The sequence below is a fragment of the Muntiacus reevesi genome, chromosome 6, assembly GCF_963930625.1.
Source record: "Muntiacus reevesi chromosome 6, mMunRee1.1, whole genome shotgun sequence".
Classification (NCBI taxonomy): domain Eukaryota; kingdom Metazoa; phylum Chordata; class Mammalia; order Artiodactyla; family Cervidae; genus Muntiacus; species Muntiacus reevesi.
In genome coordinates this window covers 62,847,572-62,874,278 of record NC_089254.1, presented here as the reverse complement: position 1 = coordinate 62,874,278, position 26,707 = coordinate 62,847,572, and the positions used below count along the sequence as shown (strand labels likewise).

The 26,707-nt window shown below is 39.9% G+C and overlaps 2 protein-coding genes across 5 annotated transcripts in view; one reads left to right on the top strand and one right to left on the bottom strand.

Annotated features, from left to right (window-relative positions):
* Positions 1-680: 680 nt before the first annotated feature.
* On the bottom strand, positions 681-12,959 carry FKBP14 (FKBP prolyl isomerase 14). Its single transcript, XM_065938729.1, has 4 exons — positions 12,598-12,959; positions 9,429-9,580; positions 5,757-5,884; positions 681-2,972 (listed from the first exon to the last, which is right to left on the bottom strand). The coding sequence occupies exons 1-4, from the start codon at positions 12,792-12,794 to the stop codon at positions 2,814-2,816; spliced, it is 636 nt and encodes a 211-aa protein (XP_065794801.1). The 5' UTR covers positions 12,795-12,959; the 3' UTR covers positions 681-2,813.
* A 2,796-nt stretch (positions 12,960-15,755) lies between these two features.
* PLEKHA8 (pleckstrin homology domain containing A8) overlaps positions 15,756-26,707 on the top strand; it is a 62,345-nt gene continuing 51,393 nt past the window's right edge. For all 4 annotated transcript variants that reach the window (XM_065939028.1, XM_065939027.1, XM_065939029.1 and 1 more), the window contains exon 1: positions 15,756-16,174. In XM_065939028.1, the coding sequence (XP_065795100.1) occupies positions 16,135-16,174 (40 nt within the window). In that variant the 5' untranslated portion in view covers positions 15,756-16,134. The remainder of the gene's footprint in view (positions 16,175-26,707) is intronic.

The window sequence follows — 26,707 nt, the reverse complement described above, 5'->3', positions numbered from 1 at the left end:
TCAGAATCATCTTTTCTTGTTATCTTTATAGCAACTCAGAATTTCATTTAATTACATATAAAATTTTATAGCACTAATTTACTCACTAGACATTATTGTTTTATTGATTGATTTGGCTGTGCCAGGTCTTAGCTGCAGCATGTGGGATCTTCAATCTTTGTTGCAGCATGTGGGATCATTCAGCTGCAGCATGGGAACTCTTAGAGTTGCAGTATGTGGGATCTAGTTTCCTGTCCAGGGATCGAACCCAGGCCCTCTGCATTGGGAGTGCAGAGTCTTAGCTTCAGGAGCTCCAGGCAAGTGCCTGAGAAGAAGGCATTAATCATCATGATGCCTACTGGTGATACACAATAAACTTCTAAACCAAAACGAAAACTACCAGCAAAACAAAGCACCACATACCAGTGCCCAAAATTCACCATTAACTATTGCCCTCAATAGTTTGATGCTAATTTCAAAACAATTGAAACCACACCACAGCTTTCTTTACAGATATATCTAAACAGAGTGGATAACCAAGGACACATTGAAAATGTCATCACACCCCTTTCCTCACCTTACCTGTCCATTTTTCTCACTTAGTTTCAATGTAAGACCAAGAATAACAGTTAGAAAATCAATAAAGCTGCTGAGTCAACTGGGGCTTGAAGAATTTTTCACAAAACCAATTATTTCCCAAATAAACTTTATTTTGAAAAGAATACCACAACAGAGTTGTAGAAATTTAAATATAATACATCTTAGCAGTATTACCGAGGCAAATTATATACAAGTGGAGTCACAGTTCATGTCTGATTTTTCTTACGAATGAAAACGTGCAAAGATGCTGCTATACTAAACAGGTGGATAATGTAAAAACAACCATAACCTATTTATATGCTGTCATTTCATACTTGTACCTAAATATTTAGGTGGGAATTGATCCAAATTCATACAAGATAAATTATATGCTCCCTGAATAACCAAAATTCTTTTTCCTTTCCTCCTCCACCATAGATAGCATCACCAGTAATGTTTATACAGTATAGCCCGGGATGACAAGCTACTTTCTTTCCCTCAATAATACAGTACTAAGCTTTCTGTATTGTGGTTTGTAAGTCCTTCAAGTTGAGGAAAACAGCAGTGACAACTTAACAGTTTTCTAAATATAGGTGACTTCGTCAGAGAAAGGTGTTATTTATGTTCTTCCCAAGAACTTCCTGTTTTAGTGATGAAAATGTCAATATATAATCGGTGAAAGTAGTCCACATATGATGTAGTAATTGTTCATAAGTATTAAAATAACGTACAAACCACCCAGAGGTAAACAGGAATGAAAGGATTAAGACACACGCCTGGACCCTCTCACCCCTAGGGTTTTTGAGGCAATTCAGTGCTCACCCTAAGATTATTCAATGAGACCAGAGACATTTCTGGATCATGGGAATTCAAAAGTGCCACATACGGGCAGTTAACTATCTTAAAGGATAAGGATCCAAGGACAAAAAAGAGTTGACTACTAGGAGAGCAAACTGAAGAGAGACTCCTTTTCAAAACTAGAGGGCAGCAGAAAGATACCTAACTGGGGACTGAAGTCTGGGGCTACAAGTTAGTTATTGATTGACCTTGGGGACAACAATCAATCTCTCTGAATGACAACGTCCTCATTTATAAAATAGGTACAGTAAGATCTCTTTTTTTCATAGGCTTAGTGAGAATCAGACAATGATGCCATTGAGATCACTTTGTAAACTTACTCTTAGCAAATGAGGTTTGGGTATTTTTAAAAAGTATTAAGGAAGAATTCCAATTTAAGATAAAATTTATAAAATCATCAACTTTTGACTCAGGACAGACCTCTATTCAAAGGTAGCTACTGTGAACTAACACAACATTGTAAAGCAACTATACTTCAATAAAAATTAAACAAAAAAATAGTAGCTGCTCTGGGTCTGCCTCATTTTTTTTGATGAGGCAGAAATGGGAAATTTTTTATTGTATCATTAATTTCTCTTATAATGTTACTGTAGTATAACACATCAGTTATAGACATTTATCAATTAAAGAATGAGGAAGGGTGATCTGCTAGTCTTAAAAAGTAAACAGTGACTCAATCCAACTCTTCACTTTGTTTGCAATATTTTGACACATTTTATTATGAAGAAATAAACACATAAATAATTTGTTCTGTTAATCATGGTAGGTCATTCATTGCTAGTTATGTAGCTTAAATCCAAGGCAGAATATTTCAATGTAAACATTTATAAATTACGAATTTTGTTACTCATTTCAGCATTGCACATCTCCACAGTAAAGCAGTAACTTAAAAGTAGAGCTCAACAACCATTTTCCTGTTTTCCTCAAGCAGAGACTCAAAAGCAGTAACAGGCACACTGTTTCATTACAACATGAAAATAATAAGCCTTGGGTTATTGCTAAAGGCTTTTCAAATATCAGCATCTAACTTGGAGATGAGGGGAAAAGAATAGAGGGTGCTGATCTGTGCTATAACCTGTTCTTATGTTGGGCACGCTCCTGGTTGTAATATTTTAAAATTACATGTATGCAAGTAAAACATATGGCTCCACATGTGAAAGTGAAAAATGGTCCAGAAGTCTTCTCTTCAAAAACAGATCAACTTTTTCTTCCCAATAGCTTACCAGAAATAAGTGTACTTAGAAGCCCTAAGGAATTCCTCAAATAATATTCAGAAAAATATATAAAAATAAAAAAAACAAAGCATGAATGGAACATAGTTAACAAATAAGACTTTCTTTCAGGATGATTGCCCTTGCTTTTAAGGATGGATGCCATGTAAAATGGGAGACGTCTGTCTATAATTCATCGTGTTTATACGTAAATTCTCTGGCAGATATAAATCCATCTTTGTCTTCATCTTCTTTATCAAAAATATCCTCTACCAAAACATCATGATGACTTTCATTCACCACTGCACCATGCTTTTCAAACTCCTTCTTTAAATACACTTTAACCTACAAAATAATGGGTCACATGAATAATTCAGATTCATAAGACACCCACATTGAGCCAATCAATATTATAGACTAGATGGGTAGTGCATTTAATTATATATAACAACTACTAAACAACTACATATGATAGTAAAAGAGCTATAAAGAACTTGTCCCCTTAAAAGCTGTTTCTATAGTGCTATGGGCTTCCCAGGTGGCTCAGTGGTAAAGAATCCGCCTGCAATGCAGGAGACTCATGTTCTATCCCTGGGTTGGGAAGATCTCCTGGAGGAGGAAATGGCAACCCACTCCAGTATTCTTGTCTGGGAATTCCCATGGACAAGGAGCCTGGCGGACTACAGTCCATGGAATCACAAAAGAGTTGGACGCAAGTAAACAACAACAAATAGTGCTATAGCAGAGAGACTGAATTTTGCACGGAGGCAAAGATAAGGATTATAGCATGAGAAAAACACATAAAGCAAATTAATCCCAGTCCACATAAAGTCAAGGATTTGAAGGACCGCTATCTTTCAATCCACTGAATTATCCAGATCTTGTTTTCTAACAAGGATCAGAATTCCAGGTATTTCTCTTAAAATCAGACTAAGTGATGGCCTTTTTACAATTTAAGTAGGTGACTAGAAACAGTAGCTGCTCTGGACCTCGGTGTGATCATGCCACTTGACCTTTTGATCTCAGAGATTAAAGCAAAATCCAGACTGATGAGTATTTAGACTAAAAATTTCCATTTTTATACAGATATTTGAATATATAAACAAAATATTGCCCCCAATTACCTACTAGATTCACCATAATGCAGTTCAACCGGTATTTTCATTTTTAATCATATCCCTATTATTCCTCTGTTAGATGAACAATTTCAAACCTTCTCTCCTCCCCCTGCCACCAAGATGCCAACATAATGTGCACATTTATTTTTAAGATTAAGGGGATTTAATGCAGTTGAAAAAGGGGGAGAGGTGGTGATAATAGATGGGCTAAGGTAGAACATATCTCCAGGGTATACTGTGTGAATAAAGTGAGATGCCAAACAATATGCATAGGATGCTGCTTTTTTTGTAAGCAAGGGGGAAATAAAACTATATATTCATGTTTGCTAGTATTTGGATAAAGAAATACCTAGAAGAATACATTAGAAACTAATAAAACTGGATAGGAAGGGGAAGGCCACATGGTAGAAGAGGATATAGGTGGGAGGATGACTTCTTAATAAATCTTTTTATATTGAATTGATTTCTTTGAACCATGTGAATGTGTTGTTTATTCAGGATTTTTTAAATGAAAGGAAATTCAAATTTATCTTGGATAGAAAAGAGTTCATGACTGATAAACACTCTGAGGTGTTATAAATTTAGTAGCTGTGGATCATGACCCTGTGGTTTATAACAACATATCTTATTCAAGACTCAATCATTTCCTGGTTATTGGAATGAAATGGACGAAAGAATAAAAAGGGACTCGATTTCTTTTTTGTTGCTGTTGTTTTTTAAGGGACTTGATTTCTGACCAGCCAAGCCATAATGGAGAATAGGGGGCATGACTCATTCGTGTCTGACCCTTGAGACCCCATGGACTATATACATACAGTCCATGGGATTCTCTAGACCAGAATATTGGAGTGGGTAGTCTTTTCCTTCTCCAGGGGATCTTCCCAACCCAAGGATCGAACCCAGGTCTCCCGCATTGAAGGCGGATTCTTTACCATTTGAGCCACAAGGGAAGCCCAAGAATACTGGAGTGGGTAGCCTATCCCTTCTCCAGCGGATCTTCCCGACCCAGGAATTTAACCAGGGTCTCCTGCATTGCAAGTGGATTCTTTACCAAAGAGCTGTTAGGAAAGTCCATAATGGAGAATATGAGTAGACAAAAAATGTAAGGATACAGATCTTTCTCCATTTCTTTCCCCACAGAAGCCAGACTAAGACACGTATGTGTAGCAATGGCTGCAAAAGCCTACATAAATTAGAGAGAAGTCTTTTTCCTTTCCCCTTACTCGCCACCAGGACCTTGAGGGAGCTGGGAAAGGTCTGACTGCTTCTGTGAAAAATCCAGACTGGGGTCTCCTATCCTGAGCAAACTGAGCACTCAGCAAAACTGAGTGATCTGCTTGCTGCTGCTAACTGCGAGACAATCACTATACAGCTTCATTTAACAACCAGTGACATTATGCAGGACATCTATGTTTCTTACAGGAATTTGTCTTGGTAAAACAGAGCTTCAAAAACTCTGGGCAAGGGGGAAGGAAGAGGGGAAGGGATAGTTAGGGAGTTTGCAAGGATATGCTACACGCTGCTATATTTACAATGGATAACCAACAAGGACCTACTGTATAGCACATGGAACTCTGCTCAATGTTATGTGGCAGCCTGGATGGGAGGGGAGTTTGGGGGAGAATGGATACATGTATATGTATGGCTGAGTCCCTTTGCTATTTACCTGATTGCTAATCAGCTACACCATAATACAAACAAAAACAAAAACAAAAAAACCCACAAAAGACAAGGCAAAAGCAAGATACAGTGAATCCTATTGCATTAGGAGAAAAAAAGCAAAAGAATGGAAAATCTCAGTATATTCTCTCCAATACAATGATTTCCTATGAAAAAAAGGCAGTTTTCAAAGCATCAGTGTTTAAGAAAACTTATAAATAACATTTTACACAATAAAAATAAATTTTATTTAAAAATATATTTCTTAAAAAGTGAGTTATAGGAATGAAGGAAAAAGGAAGGGAAGAAGGAAGGAAAAAGGGAAGAGAGAGAGAGAGAAAGGGAAGGTCACCTCATTTTTAGAGAGTTTCCAGTCATCATTAAGATCCATTTCTTGGAATGACTCATGGGATCTTGGTCCATTTCGAATCTCCAGGAGATCAATGTTGAATATCAGTGTACTCTCTGGGGGAATTTTACCTGACACATAGAGAGGGTGGGGGTTAAGTTTTATTAGAAAGATCACAAAGTTTAGATGATAGAAAACTTGTAGTAATTAACAAAATACTATTTTAACTGAATTAAATGAAGAACATTTCTCAGACTGTCACATATAGAGAAATTACTTATAGTTTATTCAAACAAATAGAATAAAGAAAGAACAATCCAAATTATTAGATCCAAAAGAGAGTGTTTTGGCTTTGCAATTTAAGATTGTTTTATACACACACATACACACACACACACACACAGATGCCTCATGGTCTGAGCATTAAATTTCAAATATAATTAAGAGATTACATATTATATATCAAGAATGACTTACTGGGCTTTCATTCAGAGTTAATCATAGTAGAAGTGATTTACTAACTTTTGGGTCAGAAGCTGCTGGGCTAGAGACACATCTAGCATGGCCATTTCCACCACTGGGAGGCAGTATATACCAAGGTGAGCTCTGGGGTCACCCTGGGATCAAAACACGTCTGCCTTTCTCTAAGTCTCAGCTTTCTCATCTGGAAGCAAATTCAACACATCTTGAGGAAATCCCATGGGAGGGGGAGATATTAAAACAAATTGCTGAGAAGGGAGATAAAAATCTTTTAAAGTGAAAAGAGCTTTGTTAGAGTCCTAGGGACCTTAAAAAAAAAAAAAACTAACCAAAAACTTCTGGGAAACTGACATTATTTTTTTCCAATTTGTTTTCTTAAGTATAATTAACATACAGGTCTGGGTAAAGATTACAAATATTTCTTAGTGCTCCAGTCCCTCATCCCACATATTCCCACATATTCCCATGAAAGAGCATTTGTAAGCATCCAAAGAACAAAACTTACACTGTGTGCTGAAGCTTGCCATTCCAGATCTAGGCAGAGAAGGGCATGCACTAGAGGTCATGGAGAAAACTGGTATCTTTCCAAAAGGAGGCATGCAAACATGGTACTAAAAAACTACAAAATTCGTGTTTAAGTACATGTTAGCAGGATTAGTTTCATGGGACTCTGTTTGAAGGAAATGACTCAAATTCAGATCTCTACTTGTTACGAAGTAAAATCAAGTTAAATGGAGTATGGAGAAAGAGACATGGACTAATACCATTTAGTATTTATATTAATATACTAATATCACTTATGTAGACAGAAATGGAGTAATACCATTTAATATTTATATAAATATTAAAGGTGAAACAATAAAAATACAGAAAAGTGAAAGAATATGTTAAACATCAGATACTTGACTTTATCCTCTTAAAGGATCATTATTAAAACAAGAATTGAATTTTATAATAAATCCTGTTCAATGCAGAAGATTTGAATAGCAAGGTCCATTTTAGAATATGTAATACTTCATATATGGCACCTATGTTCTTCTTAGGAAACTGGGCTAGGAAACCATAGTCCCCGCCTTGTAAATGGTTAAGCTTGGAGGCTATGAAGTCTGTATTTTCACTACATCAGAGTGGTGTTATATCTAGTTCTAATGACTTCTTACACTTTTTTTCTTCATTATGTAGAGAATGTGGAAGAGATAGAACCAAAAATAAAAATAACTCCCAGAACCACTGTCCATTATCAACATTCTATTTCCTTGTGATTCACCTTGTATGTGTATATATTTTTTCCTAGTACTATCAGACTATATATATCTTTGTTTTCTAATTTTATATGTAACATTATAGCATACATATTTTAGATATAATTTTTAAAAATGTTTAAAATACTATTTTATTTTAAATATTTATTTATTCAGTTTTATTTGGCTGCACCAGGTCTTAGTTGCAGCACACAGGATGTTTGATCTTTTATGTGGCATACAGGATTTTTAGTTGCAGTGTGTGGGATCTAGTTCCCTGACCAGGGATCAAACCTGGGCCCCCTACATTAAGAGTGTTGGAATCTTAGCCACTGGACTACTAGGGAAGCCCTGAAATGCCATTTTAAAATAACTGGGTCAATGTTCATAGCAGCACTGTTTATAATAGCCAGGACATGGAAGCAACCTAGATGCCCATCAGCAGATGAATGGATAAGAAAGTTATGGTACATATACACAATGGAATATTACTCAGCCATTAAAAAGAATACATTTGAATCAGTTCTAATGAGATTGATGAAACTGGAGCCCATTATACAGAGTGAAATAAGCCAGAAAGATAAACACCAATACAGTATACTAACGCATGTATATGGAATTTAAAAAGATGGAAACGATAACCATATATGCAGGACAGAACAAGAGACACAGATGTATAGAACAGACTTTTGGACTCTGTGGGAGAAGGCTTGGGTGGGATGATCTGAGAGAATAGCATTGAAACATGTATATTATCAAGTGTGAAACAGATCGCCAGCCCAGGTTGGATGCATGAGACAAGTGCTCAGGGCTGGTGCACTGGGAAGACCCAGAGGGATGGGATGGGGAGGGATGTGGGAGGGGGAATCAGGACGGGGAACACATGTAAATCCATGGCTGATTCATGTCAATGTATGGCAAAAACCACTACAATACTGTAAAGTAATTAGCCTCCAACTAATAAAAATAAATGAGAAAAAAAAATAACTGGGTCATATTTTATTTAGCTACACCTCTGTTATTATACACTTAAGTTGGTTTCAGTCTTTTAGCTATTAGAAACAACATAGTGATGGACATTCTGTTTATAAATCTTTCCCCAATACCAGATTATTCCCTTAGGTTAGATTCTAATGAAGGAATTATACGATGCATGCATACAAACATCTTTAGGCTTCTCATAAGTAGCCCTTTGGAAAACTGCATGGTCTCCCACCTAAACAACAGGTTTTATTGGCTGCCCTAGAATACTAGCACAAAGGCTCCCTGAACCACTAGCCCAGTTGCTTCTGCTTTATTAAACTCATTTCATGTCATTCCATTATTTATTTAAATAAATTATCAAACACTTTATGAAACAATTTTAAAACAAAGATGAAAAGAACTTCCAATAAAAGCTCTGTCATGGGAGATGTCAGTTGTGACTCATACACAGCTCACATCTAAAATTGCATTTAATGCCTTAATAATCTATATTTCAAATGTTCAACTCATCAAAACAGTTATATTGAGCAGTCTTTCTTTTTGCATTATTAAAATAAATCAGTACGTTTCAATTGGGGAGGATAAAAAAGTCCAGGAGACAATGGTGACACTGGCACAACAATGTGAATGCACTTAATTCCATTAGACTATATACTTCAAAATGGTAAACATTATGTTATATATTTACTACTACCATTAAAAAAACCCACCAAAAAAAGACAAACAAACCCTACCATATTGGTGAGCAATAGTAACAAAGTTGAGATTACAGAACATTTTTTCATTGATAGTTCAGTTGACCATTTATATATTATTATTAATTGGCCACTTCAAATTATAATCAAGACATAATTATATTTTCCTAAGATATACAAGTCCTGTATTTACTTCTTGAAAAAAATACACAGTAGTTACTACCTTCTATGCCTAATCCAGAGAAGCTGTAGTACAAAGGTAGAACTGTTATTACCTTTTCCTTCTTTTCCATAGCCCAAGGCAGGAGGAATGGTGAGCTTTCTCTTCTCTCCTACACACATTCCCTTCAAGCCCTGGTCCCAACCTTTGAGAGCCTCCAGGATGCCCAGGGTGAACCAAACAGGCTGACCATTGTTATGTTTGTGACTACAACAGAAAGAAAACACATTTGGACTCTTTGCTAACTTTATCATTGCTCCTGCTCATGCTCAGTTGCTAAATTGTGTCTGACTTTTTGCGATCTCATGGGCTGTAGCCCACCAGGCTCCTCTGTCCACAGGACTCTCTAGGTAAGGATACTGGAGTGGGTTGCCACTTCCTTCTCCAGGGGATCTTCCTAATCCAGGGATGGAACCTGTATCTCCTGTGTCTCCTGCACTGGCAGGCAAATTCTTTTACCACTGTGCCACCTGGGAAGCCTTACTGTATACCAAGTTTTATCTAAATGTTTGCTTCTTTTAAGTCTAACAGTGATCATATGAGATAAGTACCATTATTACACCATTGTACAGTGGAGGAAACTGAGCTTAAGTGTGCCAGTATCTGACCTAACTCCAAAGTTCAAAGTTCAAACTTTGAATTCCAAAGTTCAAAGTCTTAATCACACAGTGATGCTTTCCCTGGGAGACCACTAGGGTGCAGAAGAGGGATAAAATAATGGAATATGGATGAGTTTGGGAAGGAGGACGAGAGGCTAAGAATACTCACAAGGACAATGGAGAGTGGAGAGCACAGCATGTTATGTCCTCTCTACAACCTTTCCTGATGTACAGCCTGCTGATGGTTCGGCCAGGTGCAAGAGGCTGCTCTTCAGCCCTGAATCCCACTCAGACCCTGGCCTAATTCTCTCCCTAGGTGTTTATCATGGGGCTATGCAAGGAAGTCTGGAAGAGGGGTCCCTCAGGGACTAGAGAAGAAGTGAATGGCCAAGATATCCTGGCTCATGAGAGGCCAGCCTAAGAAAGCCAACCTAATGGGCTACTGGAGGGACTTGTGGGCTGAGTAGTATCTAACCCAATTAACTCACTCTTAGTGCAATAAGGGGGCTTCCCTGGTGGCTCAGATGGTAAAGAATCTGCCTGCAATGTGGAAGACCCAGGTTCGATCCCTGGGTCAGGAAGATCCCCTGGAGAAGAAAAAGGCAACCCACTCCAATATTCTTACCTAGAGAATTCGATGGACAGAGAAGCCTGGCAGGCTACAGTCCATGGGAGCCCAAAGAGTTGGACATGACTGAGAGACTAACATCACTTCAGTGCAATAAGGGAACTGTCCTATTCTCTTGTAGGTGAGAACTGGAAGTCACTCTACTAAGCTTCCCAAGTACCATGGTTACTAAACGTAGGGAAAGGCCATCACTTATTTTCCTGAATTTCGCCCATGATCAAAGTAGCAAAACGGCAACTGTAGAACATAGAGGAAAGCTAGGACAGAATAAAGAAAGAAGAAAGAATCTAGTACCTAGTACTGTTGCAGTTTTTGGCATGTTTACTGTCATGCTAAAGGATTTAGGCCATTTACCACAAAGGTTATGGTTCTTGAAATGATGAACGTGCTTTATAAACTTATCATTTGGTGGTACTTTCATTATAATACTCCGAGTTAGCAGGTTTTGGATATTTACATGGAGGCTGCATGACAATATTCCCCTCATCAGGAACTAGAACTTCAGTAGCAAAGTGTTAAATAATGTCAAGTGGTTTACACTGAAGTCCACACAGGCTTTTGGTTCTGAGACTTGAAAGGCTGGATCTAAAATAGATCAGACTAAAATTAAAATGTAATTGAAAGTTTCAAATGCAAATCATAATATTATTTAATGTCTAACATGGCACTGGCCTGATTGATAAAAAAAGATAGGGCTATTGAGAATTCAGTGGCAAGCCACCATCTTGGAACTTTTTTCAAGGGCTAACAGAGTTCAGAGAAGAGTGCCATTGACTCTTCTGACAGTCATGACAGACCAGATCGGAATGCCCAGTAAAGGCAGTTTATCAGAAAACAAGGTCTAGGAAGGGCCATGAAACTTTGCTGCTTTAGTTCACATTATTCACTCTACCTGGGATGTCCTCCCTTCCTCATTCTCCACCAAAAAACCTCCATCCATCTTTCAAGACCCATCTCAATTATGATCTCTGGGAAGTCACTCTCTTTCCCCACCTTCACAGCATGATTAATTTTAGAGTGCATTATGCTTTGTGAGCACTTCGAACAGTCTGTCCTTTACATCATGAGTTATTTGTCTTCCTTCCCCCCTGTAGACAGTGTCCTGCTAGAGAAGAACCCACTCTTATTCATCTTTGTATCGCTAGGGCCTGACTTGTGGTCACTCAGTAAGGATTTGATTGATGGATAGATGAATGAATGGATGAGGCTGGAAAGAAGTCAGATAATTAAAATTTCTCTAGTATCAAACAAAAGGGCTAACATAAATGTTCAGTAAATAAGTTTGGAATGGAATCAGAGAGTCAATGCCTAATTGGAAATCACTATACTTGTAAAAGATTTCCATGTTGCAATTTCTTTCTTTATGAAACAGAAATAATGATAGTGTAACCACCTGAAAATCCTTCACTGTAGGTATTGGATTAATCTTCCATAACCACACCCACACCCATCAATGAAGTCTTTGATTTCTAGAAAGAAACAAATAATGAAATGAATCATGGTCCTGTGCCTTGACCAAAGTGTCATCTATCAGAACAGAATTTAAATAAGTCAATGAACTAATGCTAACATATAAGCAAAAAAATGACAGTATATTCTGCTCATGAAGTTGCTATGAAAAGTTAAAATAAATTTCACCTACACTAAAGTTATTTTCCCTCAGGATCAAAGTTTGAGAAATGAGAATTCCTTTAAGTCTTTTCTACTTATTGCCTAATTATACACCTAGATATTTCTACAGTATTTCAGAAACTCTAGTTCTAATTTTTATAATTAACAAAATTACTGCTTTATCCTGAGCACGTTTCCAAGAAGATCTTCAAAGGCCTTGTTATATAAGATTGGCTTTCAACAACTATTTTTCCCCATAGAAAAAAATTAGATATTTCAAATTTTTTAGAGAGATAAAGCTGGTACGTGCCACTATCCCTGCCCAAGAGCTGGCATATGTGGGTTGGGTTCTTTTACTATTTTCCCCGAAGGGTATAATAACTTACGTGGAGTGAAATAAGGAGCCATCCTTTTCTAAGTAGCCTTCATAGTGGACCAACATCAAATCCCCTCCTTTGGTCTTGCGATGGCAGATAAACGGCTTCTGGAGAACTTCAATCTTCACTTCTGGTTCTGGGATGAGAGCCCCACTCAAACAAGTTACTAACAGTGTCAGGACTGCATTCCACAAGAAAAGCCTCATGTTGCCAGGGCAGGAAAGAAGTTGCTACAAAAACACAGAAAGGGCCCCCGACCTCATAGAGTTAAGAAAGTAGTTGAAGACTTAAAGACAACAGCCTCTGGCAAGTCATGACTCCCCCTTTCCTAGCAGACGTGGCACATTCACCACGGACAACTTTCCCACGCTTAGAGAACTCACCTCTAAAGAGTTAAGCCCAAAGGCTGCCCTGACTGGCTCTTACAACGCAGGCTCCTGGAAAGACGGCCTCCCATTGGCTTGTGATTCTGTCCCTCAGGAGCCTCTTAAGCCAATGGTGTCACAGTATTGCAATTTGCAGTTCCGCTGAGGGGAGGTAACGCAGAAGCAAACCACCCGGAGTGGTGCTGAAGGCCCGGGATTACAGAATTCCACAATTTAGGAATTGGAGAGAGGGGTGGGGAGCAAAGCTAACCGGAAACCTCAGACAGATTCAGAGGTGTAAAGAATCCGCAGGGGTGTGAAGTCCTGGGTCCAGGGGAAATGTACAGGTCTCTGGAAAGACTCCTAGGAATGTCTCACGGGTGGTGAGAGAACCCGCCCCCTTCCCCCCAAACCCCCGCACACCCAAAAGTATGGTAAGTGGGCTTCCGAGGTGGAGCAGTGGTAAAGAATCTGCCTGCCAGTGGAGGAGACGCTGGAGACTCGGGTTCAATTCCTGGTTGGGAAAGATCCCCTGGAGTAGGAAATGGCAACCCACTCCAGTCTTCTTGCCTGGAAAATTCCATGAGCAGAGGAGCCTGGTGGGCTACAGTTCATGGAATCGCAGAGACTCAGGTGACTGGGCACGCAGGCATGTAACAGTGATTTAGGTTTCAAAGTGCTTTCCGGTTCTTCGTGAACCTCACTACTCTGTGGGTAAGGCAAGTTCTTTTATCCCCCTAAAAGATAAGTTAATATTTTGGCTAGGAGAGGTTAAGTGTCCTGCTTAAGGTTATTGAGCCCCAAAAGCTGTTGAGCTCCATCATCGAACCATCTTCTGATTCATTCTACAACATCACACAATATTATGATCACAAATAATTATAGATGACCTTAGTGTAGAGGGTCAATAATGAGAAAAGACCCTGCTGCTGGGAAAGATTGAAGGCAGAAGAGGGCGACAAAGGATGAGATGGTTGGATGGCACCATCGATTCGATGGACATGAACTTGGGCAAACTCTGGGATATGGTGAGGGACAAGGAAGCCTGGTGTGCTACAGTCCATGGAGTCCTGAAGAGTCGGACACAACTTGGCCACTGTAGAGGGTCAAAAATTGCCTCTATCAAGGATAAGGATGTACAGACCGCTGTTTTAAAGTAGAAATAGTAATCACAGTTATGAATTACACAGGCTAGTTTAAAGATTTTGTTTTACATTTTTTGCATAATTTCAAAAGCAATACTTGTTCATTGAAGCTGACTTGGAAGAAACTGGAAAACACTCGAGTTTCCAGTTAAAATACAGGAGTCACAGCATAGTGCTCTGTGACAACCCATCTGTGGGATGGGGTGGGAGGTGGGAGAGAGGTTCAAGAGGGAGGGGATATGTGTATCAGCTCAGTTCAGTCGCTCAGTCATGTCCAACTCTTTGCGACCCCATGGACTGTAGCATGCCAGGTTTCCCTTTCCATCACCAACTCCCAGAGTTTACTCAAATTCATGTCCATCGAGTCTGTGATGCCATCCAGCCATCTCATCCTCTGTGGTCCCCTTCTCCTCCTGCCCCCAATCCCTCCCATCATCAGGGTCTTTTCCAATGAGTCAACTCTTCGCATGAGGTGACCAAAGTATTGGAGTTTCAGCTTCAGCATCAGTCCTTCCAATGAACACCCAGGACTGATCTCCTTTATGCCTATGGCTTTTCCAGCATCAGGGTCTTTTCCAGCATCAGGGTCTTTTCCAATGAGTCAACTCTTCGCATGAGGTGACCAAAGTATTGGAGTTTCAGCTTCAGCATCAGTCCTTCCAATGAACACCCAGGACTGATCTCCTTTATACCTATGGCTTATTAATTTTGATGTATGGCAGAAACCAAAACATCGTTATAAAGCAAGCATCCTCCCATTAAAAACAAATAATTTTTAAAAAATACAGGAGCCTAATTAAATTTGAATTTCAGATAAATAGCAAATTAATTTTTCTCTGTTTTTATTTGTGGACTCTGGCAACAGATTTTGCAGATAAAAGATTTTATTTAATTCTTTTTTTTTTATTTAATTCTTTAGATTACACTAAAGAAAAAGAAAAAATCTGTAATGCCACCATGCAGAAATAGTCATCAACATTTTGGCACATGGTTTTGTGACATATGCCTAAAATAATTAGGATCCTACTGTACACTGTTTTGTAACCTGCTTTTACCACAGAATCTATAGTTAACATTTTCCCTAGTCAAATATCCTTAGCACAGAACTTTCTCACACTTTTTTTTTTCCCCTCACACTTTAATATGCATGGGAATCCCCCCTGGAGATCTCCTTCAGGAGTTTGCCGCCTTGCATTAAGATACTACATTCAGACAAGTTCCCAGGGGCCTTCAGTGCGGCAGTGCACGGACCACACTTCGTGCAGCGGGGGTTTTAGAGTTTAATAGTGAAATTCCCATCATCTCCTTATGCCCTATGGTTGGGTACCCCCTCAATAGCCTTGAAGTGTGTAGGATCAATTAGCCTTGAAATAAGAGGCTCTGAAGACTAGAATCCAGCGGGCACCCTAAGGGGCCACGGTGGCTCCCAAATATCGGGAGATGGAACCCATCTATGGTACCTGGTACCGTAGAGTGAAGACTGTGTTCCCCTTTGTCCCAGAGGCCTCCCTACTCCCTTCTCACCCTCCCTCTAGTCCCAGGACTCATTTTCCCTGCGGGCCTCTTTCACTAGGTCAGCCACGCCGCTATCTCAGCTAAACTCCGGAGTGGATTTTGGGAACCGGCGCGCAGGCGGTGCACTGGGCATGCGCGAGCGGGCCCTGAGCCCGGCGGGTCGAGCACTCAGGTAGCGCGCCGTGGCGCGGCCAGCGACCGGCTACTTCACTCGCGACACTTTGGTGACTTCAGTCGCCCCTCGGACCCACCCAGGACCTTGGCCTCCTTGAGGACAGCGCGCCGCCTGCGGCGCCTGGGGCCACCGGCCGGCCGCGTTCTCACGTGCGGAGGCCGCCGCAGTGACCCCGCCCCCGGGCCCAGGATGTGAGGCCCGCGGGGCGTCCCCGCACTGGGCCTGGGCGCCGGGAGTGGCCGGCTCGGCAGCGCCGGGCGATGGCCCTGCTGCCGGTGCTCCTCGCCTCCTGGAGCCTGGAGCAGTGACGGGGCCGGCGGGCGAGGGCGAGGTGGTCGCGGGCGCCATGGAGGGGGTGCTGTATAAGTGGACCAACTATCTGAGCGGTGAGTGGGGGGCGTGCCAGGGTTCCGGTCCTTTGTCTGAGACGAGGGAGGGCGGCGTCCGGACTCGCCTCTTGGGTGTCGGGGTCACGGTCTCTCCTGAGACCAGAGAGGCCTGCGTGGACCGGGAATGTTTCCCTACAGCAGTTCTCTGTCTCCCGCGCGGTACAGACACAGCCCCCTGTTGGGGCTGGGTGTGAGCCGCAGCTCTCCTCACTTCCGAATCCTGAGATTTGGGGTGACTTGAAAGGCACGATGTCCTCGGTGTCAGCGGGAGGGAAATGCTTATTCCGGCTCTTGGGTCCTCTGGGAGTCTCGAATTCTGGCGAAGGAGCTGTTCTCGGGAAGGTTTCATATGAATGCGAGCAGAGGTCAAAGGTTCTTTTTCAAAGTCCCCAGGTACGGCACTTTGCTTTCATCACTTGCAGAGTTATGTGAGTGCAGACCAGGATATCTGAGTCTCAGCTCCAAAGTATGCACGTTTTTGGTTTTCTCACCGAACATTTTCTTTTTGTTTTACAGACTCAGAAATGACCATAAAATAGGATGCAAATGTTAGCAGCTCTTTTCTTGCCCTGCTGAACAGAATGGCTTAAAAATAGTACCCCACCCCCTTTCCAATTTATGGAAGTACTTCATATCTTGAGAAGGTCATAACTATTTTTCAGCTATGAATATGATTCAGAAGGAGCATTTTCATAAATGAGTATATAAATAAAAGCCTTCTGTGCGCTGGAAACTGTGCTAGGCACTTTTTTGAAATTAAACTTTTTATTATGGAAAATGAGGTAGGCAGGCTCTTAGAGTTTTAACAGCAATGTATTTGAAATGAGAAATATTCCCAGGGATTCTTAAGTTGTGGAGGTGTATTTTCCCATCCTGTGGAGCCTAGGTTTTCTTTTCTTTTTTTTTTTTTAAGGGTTGTAGTATGATTCTCTGGGGTTTTTTAAGGACGTTTGTGTCTGGGAGGATCAGTTGGCAGTAGTGACTTTGATGAGGTTATAAAGCACAGCTGAAAGTGTGCCTGTTGGGGGTACCCAGAATCTCTTCCCTATGCATAGTGTGATTACAAGTGAATTCTGTTTATTTTCTTGTGATCATTAGTAGAAACTGAGTGAGGAGAAATGTTTTAGAAGACTTGCTCTTTGCTTCAAGGATCTTCATTTGATATATTAGATGTAGATACCTCATGACTGGGTATGGCTGCCTGTAAGGGAGGATGTTTGATCAAGTGATTTGCCTCAGAAGTATCTCTAAGCTCTGAGATGTAGGATCTTATGCCCCTGAGTGAAGCTTAGTCACTGGTCTTGGTTCTTTCACCCCTTTCCATCACACATGCCTTTTAACTTATTTCTCTGATCCTCAGTGCTCTTCTTTTTTTTTCCATCCCCCTTTACCGTCTTTTCCCCCCTCTCCTTTCTTGCTTTTCTCCAAGTTTACCTCTTTTACCAAGTTTAGTCTGTTGTTACTGTACCTACTTCCTGCTCATGAAATGCCTTTTTCTCCCTAACTGTCTTTATGTATTCTTTAAAAAAGCTAAATTTCTCTGGAAGGATCTTTGGAATCTTTATCATATGGTTCCCATACCATCTGTTCTGTTGGAAAACGTCTACTCTTTTCTGCCCCAAGTGAGAGGAGTTAATTTTGTGAGTGATGCCCTCATGGTGGAAGCCCTAAAGAAACGAAACATTGGAGCCATTGCCAGTGGCTGGCTTTACTTTATTCTGCTTGTTTCCCTGGCCCACAAGCTACCTCATTGTGGACACACTGTGCATAAAAGCCCATCCACCATGGGGGACTTTTTCTGGGTATGTATGCGTGCGTGCGTGTGTGCACACTCAGTTGTGTCTTTGCAACCCCATAGACTGTAGCCTCCCAGGCTCCTCTGTCCATGGAATTTTCCAGGGAAGCATACTGGAGTGGGTTGCCGTTTCCTACTCCAGAGGATCTTCCGGGTCCCAGGATCAAAACCGCGTCTCTCACTCACGTCTCCTGAGTTGGCAGGCGAATTCTTTACCACTGGGCTACCTGGGAAGCCTTCCCTAGGTATATTTAAAATTACTGTCCAGTGCATTCTGTTTCCTCAGGAGATACATTTACTCTGGAAAGGAATGGTAACAACCTAGTCGAAGCAAATGCATCCTAGTTTCTTTCCCTCACCTTTGCAAGTTAGTCTCTCCAAAAGCAGATAGTGTTGAGTGTTAATGACAAGCGCTAATGAAGACACCATTAATTTTCTTTTCCTGAAGCTTTTTTTTTTTTAAGTAACATTTTTTTTCTTATGGTTTTGCACATAGTAATTTAAAAATACATGTAATATCTGTCTAAGTTTTTGTTCATTTTGAGTTTTTCTCCAGAGAGTACTTAACCCATTTGTGTATTTCTGTCATCTACAACTTGATACGGGATGCCTTGTCTCCAAATCTGAGTGGAGAATTAGCAAATCAGTTTATCAGCCAATCCTTTGAATCCTTGGAGGATGTTGTTAATTTCATTCACCAGCTGCTGTGTGCTGGACCCTGTTCTGGGCGCAGGGCAAGCAGTGTTAAGACAGACACTGTTCCTGCCTTTCTTACAGTCTGGTGGGGGGAGACAGGCATTCATTGGAGAAGTGGTTAGGAGCAGGTGCTCAAGTGTGTGTGATTTGAGAGGGGAGGAAGGGAGAGGCATGTCTGGGTCATTGGGGAAGACTTCTTTTAGGAAAATATCTAAGCAGAGCCTGAAGAATAAATAAAGGCTGAGTAGGTGGTGAGGCCAAGGCAGAGGTGCAGTTGGAGGCTGTAAGGGGAAACTTTTTAGGCACAGAGAATATCAGTGTGAAGGCCGTAAAGCTGGATAAAGACTGGTGAGTTTAAGGAAAGAAGACCCAAAAGTCTGGAGAGTTGAGAAGAGGCTCCAACAAGACTGTGGAGATGGGGGGCAGGCCTGAAATTGCACGTCCTCATAGGCTGGTTTAAGCACTGCAGAGTGATTGTTCATGCACGTGTGTGTGTGCACGCGTACACATGTGCGAGTGTGCTTGTGTAAGAAAGAAATGATGAGATTGTTTAAAAGCTTACTTTGGCTACATTTGTTGTATTTTGCCAAATACTGTAGTTATTTTGTGAGCTTCTCTCGCCTCTTGAATTAAACTGTTTAGGTTTCAGTTACTGAAAGCTGTAAACGTCCATCAAGACCTGAGAATAGCTGTATCTTAATTGCTTGCATGAGTGTACTGCTAAAATACAGAAAGAGAAAAGTCTCTTTTCCCTAATATATTAGGCACACTCAAGTACCCTGTGCTCCATCAGAGAAAAGGAGAAAAGGAAAAGAAAAGGAGTGTCTGTGTATTTTCTCTAACATTCTTGAGCTACCCAGTTTTGAGCAGGAGAACGTTGGATATTCTGGGATTTAGTGTCCAGCCCTATCTTCACATATTAGAGGATTAAACCTGAAATGGAAAGGGAATGGATTAAATATTTCAGAAACATCTCTATTGTGTGAGACATAACACTAGGCCACTGTGAGTTTGTTATTTGTGTCTTTCAAACCCTAAACGTTAGTCGAGGGATATTATACCTGCTTGGTTATTCGTTAATGCTCCATAGTAGAACACTAGTTGAGGAGTCAAAGAAACCTGAAGTCTGGTGCCAGCTCTGTCACTGCCCGGTGCAAAGTCACTTTATCATTCTGAGCTTTAATATCTTCCTCCATAAGAGTGATGGGATTTACCCATTAATAATTGTAACAATAGTAAAAAGACTTAAACATTTCTGATGTTCTAGACACTATTCTAAACATTTTGCACAGATTAAGTTACTTAATCTTTGCAACAATTTTAGGAAACAGTTGACTTTATTATTTCCAGATGAAGACATTGAGGCAGAGAAAGGTGGGGGAAGGAACTGGCCCAAGGTTACAGAGTTAGTAAGTGACTCCAGCGTCTGTGCTCCATTCATTACATAATACTTGTAAAGGTCCTTCCTGCTTGGTCATTATATAATTCTAGCTGATTCATAATGTACCTATATTTAAAGTATGTTGACCTAGAATAGCAGACTTTATTTGGGAATGGGAGGTGGGGAGGAGTTTGGGAGCAAGGAGGACTGTGCCTGGTGTTGTGCATGTGTTTTGTCACTAAGAAATTTTCAGAACTGTGCTCTGTGCTTGCTGCTTTCAGTTTTAGTTCACTTTCCTGCCCACTCAGCACACAGGAGGGCTGCTGTCATGAGCTCTAGCCAGCTGCAGGCTTCTTGGGCCCCTCCAGTGCGTTACAACACAGGCACGTTGCAGTACTGCATTCCGAAAATAACAGAAGCTTGCATCACGCTCACCAGGTGATGGTCTGAGAAGGTGCTGCAGTTCTGCTTATCCCCCCAGGTGGACGGTGACTCTTGTCAATATATGTTTGTGCTGGGTAGACAGTACTAGGAAGTCATCTGGAATGTGAGTGATCCAGAGCATGGGCTCACAACCACTAGTCAAGCTTTTTTGTTGTAATTATTTTTAAATATCTTTACCAAGGTAGTAATTAATTAATCTATCATGAATTTCACCCATTTAAAGTATACTCATCAGGGTTTTTTAATATATTCACAGAGTACAACCATCACCACAATCAATTTTAAAACATTTGCCTTATCCTGAAGAGAAATACCTATTAGCGACCGTTCCCACCCCACCCCCTCTTGTCCTTGGCAACCACAACGGTTGTATACATTTGCCTGTCTGTATAAATTTGTCAATTCCAGACATTTCATATAAATGCAGTAAATGGAATCATACATTATGTGGTCTTCCTTTACCTAGCATAATGTTTTTTTGCTAGGTTCATCAATGTTGTGGCATGCATCAGTACTTTATTCCTTTTTATTAAGAAATAATATTCTACTATATGGAAATATCATTTTGATTATCCACTCATCCATTGATGAACATTTGGATTGCTCGTTTTTTTGGTTAATATGAGTAATGGTGCTGTGAACATTTGTGTCAGATTTTTGTGTGGATGTGTTTTCATTTCTCTTGAACATTAATCAAAGAAGTAGAATTGTTGGATCATGTGGTAACACTTTAACAGTTTGGGGAACTGCTAAACTTTTCCAAAGTGGCTTCTCCATTTTATACTCTTGTTAGTAATGAAAGAAGGTTCTTATTTCTTCTCATCCTCACCAATACTTGTTATTGTCTGTCTCATTATTTCCATCCTAGTGAGTGTGAAGTGATTTATCAGCGTGGTTTGATTTATATTTCCCCAGTGACTAATAATGTGGCTCATCATTTCATGTGCTTATTTAGCCACTTGTATATCTTCTTTGGAGAAATGTCTGTTCATATCCTTTGCCCATTTCTTAATTGGGTTATTTATTTTTTCATTATGGAATTGTTAGGGTTCTTTATTCTAGATACAAGTTCCTTATCACATATATTATTTGCAAATATATTTTCCTGTTCTGTAGATTGTCTTTCACTTCCTTATGGTATCATTTGCAGCACAACATTTTTTAATTTTGATATTTATCAATTTTTTTGTTTATTGTCTGTGCTTTTAGTGTCAAATCTTAGCACTTTGCCTAACCCTAGGTCCTGTTTTTTTTTCTAGAAGTTTTTTTTTTTTTTTTTTTAAATAGTCTTAGCTCTTCTTAATCTCCATGAGCTTCAGCTTTGTGACAGCAAGAATAATAACCATACTAGGTTTGTTATAAGGATGAAATGGATAGCATATATGAACCTGCTTGGTACCTAGTTCACTTAAGGGTAGGTTAATTGGATAGTAGTTTTGATTAATGATGCCAGGAAAAAAATCAGATGGTAAAGAATCCACCTACAATGCCTAAGACCTGCTGGGTTCGATTTCTGGGTTGGGAAGATCCACTGGAGGAGGGCAAAACATATATGAACAAGTGTCATATATGTGTGAAATTGTGGTTTCTCATGGTTTCTGAGAGTGTATGTATCCTGAATTCCTTAAATCGTTCTATTGGAAGTTGGAGAGGTATAAATTATAAAGGAAAAGATTCAAATAAACCATCGGAACTTTGGATGACTCTGCAGTCCTATGACAGTCATCCTTGTGGATGAATGATTATTGCAGGTCACGCAATTCTGTGTAACATTTATCTCTGTACTTTTGCTCCCAGTGAAAATTAATTAATAATTTGTTAAGGAACATAAGAGATGTGAAACTGTTGCCTCATTAGTACTCTGCCGGAAGCAATATCTCTCTTCCCCTTGATTTGGATGTGTGATGTGATTGGATATACTAAGAGTGATCCATGGAGTATTATGTGATTGAAGTGGTTTATGGATGGAAGAAGCCTGGGGGCCATTGTTCTCAGAGTGTACTCAGTGTTTAATCCTTACCACTTCCTGTTACCCTTTCATCTTATTTAGAATTGAGCCAAAAAGCTCAATTTTGCTTATCCCCCCAGGTAAACGGTGACACTTGTTCATATATGTTTTGCCCTCCTCCAGTGGATCTTCCCAACCCAGAAATCAAACCCAGCAGGTTTTAGGCATAGTTGGTGGATTCTTTACCATCTGAACTACCAGGGAAGCCCCAAGATCATGGTCTAGTGAAAATCTTTCTCGACTGTGAAAATGCCCTTCCAGCTAAAAATTTGTGATTTTGCCCTTTAAGCTTTTATATGGTTACTCTGAGGCTGTGGCTTGACAGGCCTTAGAGGGAGGGACAACATACCGATCACTTTCAGGGAAAATTTCACAGAAAAGAAGGGACTGACGGGTGGTGAAAATACCCTTCCTGCTAAATTTGTGATTTTGACCTTTAAACTTTTATGTGGTTATTCTGAGGCTGTGGCTTTACAAGGCTTAGAGGGACCACATTGCATATAGCTGGTCCCTTGGATGCTACCGATCACCCTCAGGGAAAGCTTCACAGAAAAAGAGGGACCAAAGGGTTGGTGGGATCGGCTTGGACAGGAGTACATGTGAGAGAACAGAAGAGACCCTCAGTGAAGAAACCAGCAGGACTGAAAAGGAGGGTTCTTTTCTGGGAGCAGGAGGATATACTGGGGTGTTGTTGTGTTAGATTATTAAACCAAACCAAGCCTGAGAGTTTCAAATTTGTGTTGTAGGGAGTCTCTAGGGTATAGTAGAAACCTTGCCCAGTTTAAAATAATGTTATGTGTCTTTACCGAAAGTAAACAAGAAATTAATAACAAAAAGATGTAGGAACTCCCCAAACATTAGGAAATTAAACAGTAATACATCAAAATAACCTATGGGTCAAAGAAGTCTCCAAGAAAATTAGAGAATATTTTCAATTTAAATTGAAAACATAACAGTGGTTGGCCAGGGGTAAAGGATTGGGGGAAGGGCTTGATGAAAAGCGAGTAGCACAAAATTTTTCTGTATCTTGAGTTGTTAGAGGACTATGTGTTTATTGAAACACAGAACCATTAACCAAAGAAGAAATTTCACTATGCATAAATTTTAAAATACTAAAAAATTTAAGTCTTTAATGGAGTGCAGTTTTTAATTTTTTAATTTTTTTTGAGTGATATGTTTGGATGAACTACTCGTCACAAGACTGCTGAGTAAAAAATAAGGGAAACTACAATGTGTTTTTGTCAGATGTGTGTTTGACTCACAAGTAGTCATTTGTTTGATTTGGATTTTAAAGAAATAAGGAGATCGCTAAAAATTTTGATTTAAAATGATGGCTGTTATGAAATAAAAAAGGAATATATAGTTATAGTGCAGAATTAACTTGAGCTATGCCCTTTTATATCCAAATATAAGTGCATATTTTTAAAGAAAAATTGTTCTCGTTGAAAAAATATATATACCATTCAATGTTACTTGAACTGAAAAATGAATTGTGCAAATAATTACTGTCGATTAAACATAAAAAGACATTTGCACTGTGTGAGGAAAAAAAAACCCGATAATAGTTTTGCAATAATGATCTTCAAAGTTTTAGTTTCTTTGGATAATGTTTTGTAATTTTCAGAGTATTAGTTTTATACTTCTTTTGTCAAGTTTATTCCTGTTTTGTTCTTTTTGATACTATTGTAAGTGAAATTATTTTCCTACTTTTATCTTCAGATTGTTCATTGTAATTGTATAGAAATACACTTGATATATGTATATTGGTCTTAAATCTTGCAACTTTGCCAAACTCATTGTGATAGTTTTTAAAGTGATTCCTTTAAAAAAAAAAAAAATATATATATATATATATACACACATTAGCATGTCTGAGAACAGAGATAGATTTGTTTCTTCCTCTCCAGTCTAAATGCTTTTTATATAATTCTGTACTCTAATTGCCCTGGCTAGAACCTCCAATACAGTGTTGCTTAGAAGTGGTGAGAGTAAGCATCTTTGTCTTATTCCTGATTTCATGGAAAAAGCATCTGGTCTTTGGTGGCTCAGACAGTAAATAATCTGCCTGCAATGCGGGAGACCTGGGTTCAGTCCCTGGGTCAGGAAGATCCCCTAGAGAAGGGAATGGCAACCTTCTCCAGTATTCTTGTCTGAAGAATCCCATGAACAGAGGAGTCTGGTGGGCTACAGTCCATGGGATCACAGAATCGGACAAGATTGAGAGACTAACATAATGTTAGCCTTGGGTCTTTATAGATATCTTTATCAGGTTGAAGAAGTTCCCATTATACCTAGTTTTTTAAAAGAATTTTTATGAAAGAATGTTAGATTCTGTCAAGTATGTTTTCTACATTTAGTGAGATATTTATGTGATACCTTTTTAGAAATATTTTATTTACAAAAAAATCCAGCTCAGGTTTGAAGTAAGAAGTGAACTTCTATTAGTCCATGTAACTGGAAAGTCCAGAAGGTATCTTATCTGTAGGTATGACACAGTCTGAGGTGTTCAAAAACTGTCATCGAGATTTGCTCCCTTTTCCTGACTCCCTCCCATCCTCTCACCGCCTTTCCTTGGACCTGTAAACCGTGTTTAGGTCCATGTGCTGGCACAATGATTGCCCGTGGTGGCAAACACCTTAGAGACCAAAGAGAAAAGAGATAGTCTCCATTTCTTTCCACCTTTCCCGAGTCCCAGCAAAAGTCCCAGAATTACTTCTGGTTGGGCCACTTGCCTGTCTTGGAACACAGCTCTGAGGAAAGAGAATGTGAAGTTCCAGTTAAGCCTGAATCACATGCCCACCTTGGGGCTTGTCAGCCCCATCGAAACTACATGGATAGAGTGTGCAGAAGGGGGTTTTCAGTAGCAAAAATGTAGGAGGTGGATGCCTGGTTGCCAAAAGTAAATGTCCACTTTACCTTCTACAGTGAAATAATCCAAGATAATACAAAATGTGTGAAGTTGGCATTTAAATACCCCATCCCTGGCAGCAGTAGCTTGTAGGTTCTAAAACTTTTCCTACTCATTGAAGTTTCTCAGCTAATCTTCCTAGCAGGGAGTTGAGCTGACACCACATTCCATCTCCAGTAGGGGATGGCAAAAAAAGGGAGTGGGGTTGCACGGGAAGATAGTCTAATGGTAATTGAATGAATCAGGGGCTGGTACAGACCCATAGTTTTTTTTATTTTTTTTTATTTATTTTTATTTTTTTTATTTTTCAGTGGGTTTACACGAATTCCCCATCCAGACCCATAGTTTTTAACTGCTCTTTTGTTACCTTGAATATTTTCTTATTTTCAAGTGTATTAATCAGGGTTTTCCAGAGAAACAGAACCATATATTTCTATAGGAGGAGTTTTATGATAGGAATTGGCTCATGCCGTTATGGAGACTGTAAAGTCCTACGTCTGCTCTCTGCAAGCTGAAGAACTAGGAAGGCTGGTAACTCAATTCAGTCAGAGTTCACAGGCCTGAGAATCGAGGGTGGCGGTCACATCTCAGGTAGAGTATATTCACCCTTCCTCTCCCTTTCTGCGCTATTCAAGCCCTCATTAGATTGGATGATGTCCAGCTGCATTGGTGAGGGCAATCTTTACTCAGTCTACTGATCCAAATGCTAGTATTTCCCAGAGACCTCTTCACAGACACAAGCACAAAGAATGTTTTACCAGCAATCTGGACATCAGTGGGCCAGTCAAGCTGATATATAAAATTAATCATCACTGTAAACCAAGGTAACAGCAGATTAATTTAAAGCAGGAAGTGGATTAATGGCCTTTTCATCTTCCACACCTCTTTTCTCATGCAGTTCATCCATCATTCCTAAGCTATATATGGGCTTCCCAAGACAGGACATCTTGAAAGAGTGTGTTCTTTACACTACTCTGGGCTCTCTATTTGTTATTTAGTTCTAGAGTCCTATCTGACTCTTGCAGCCCCATGGACTGTCACCTTCGAGGCTCCTCTGTCCTTAGGATTTGCCAGGCAAGAGTATTGGAGTGGGCTGCCATTTCCTTCTCCAGGGGATCTTCCTGACCCTGGGATTGAACCCAGGTCTGTGCGTTGGCAGGCAGATTCTTTACTGAGCCACCAGGGAAGCACGGTTTCTCCATTGCTCTGCCGTTAAAGTCTTAGATAATGGGAGTGAGATTCTGTGGTTTCTTTACATGCCTTCTGAAATTCTAGAAACTTTATGCTTTAAAGAAAAG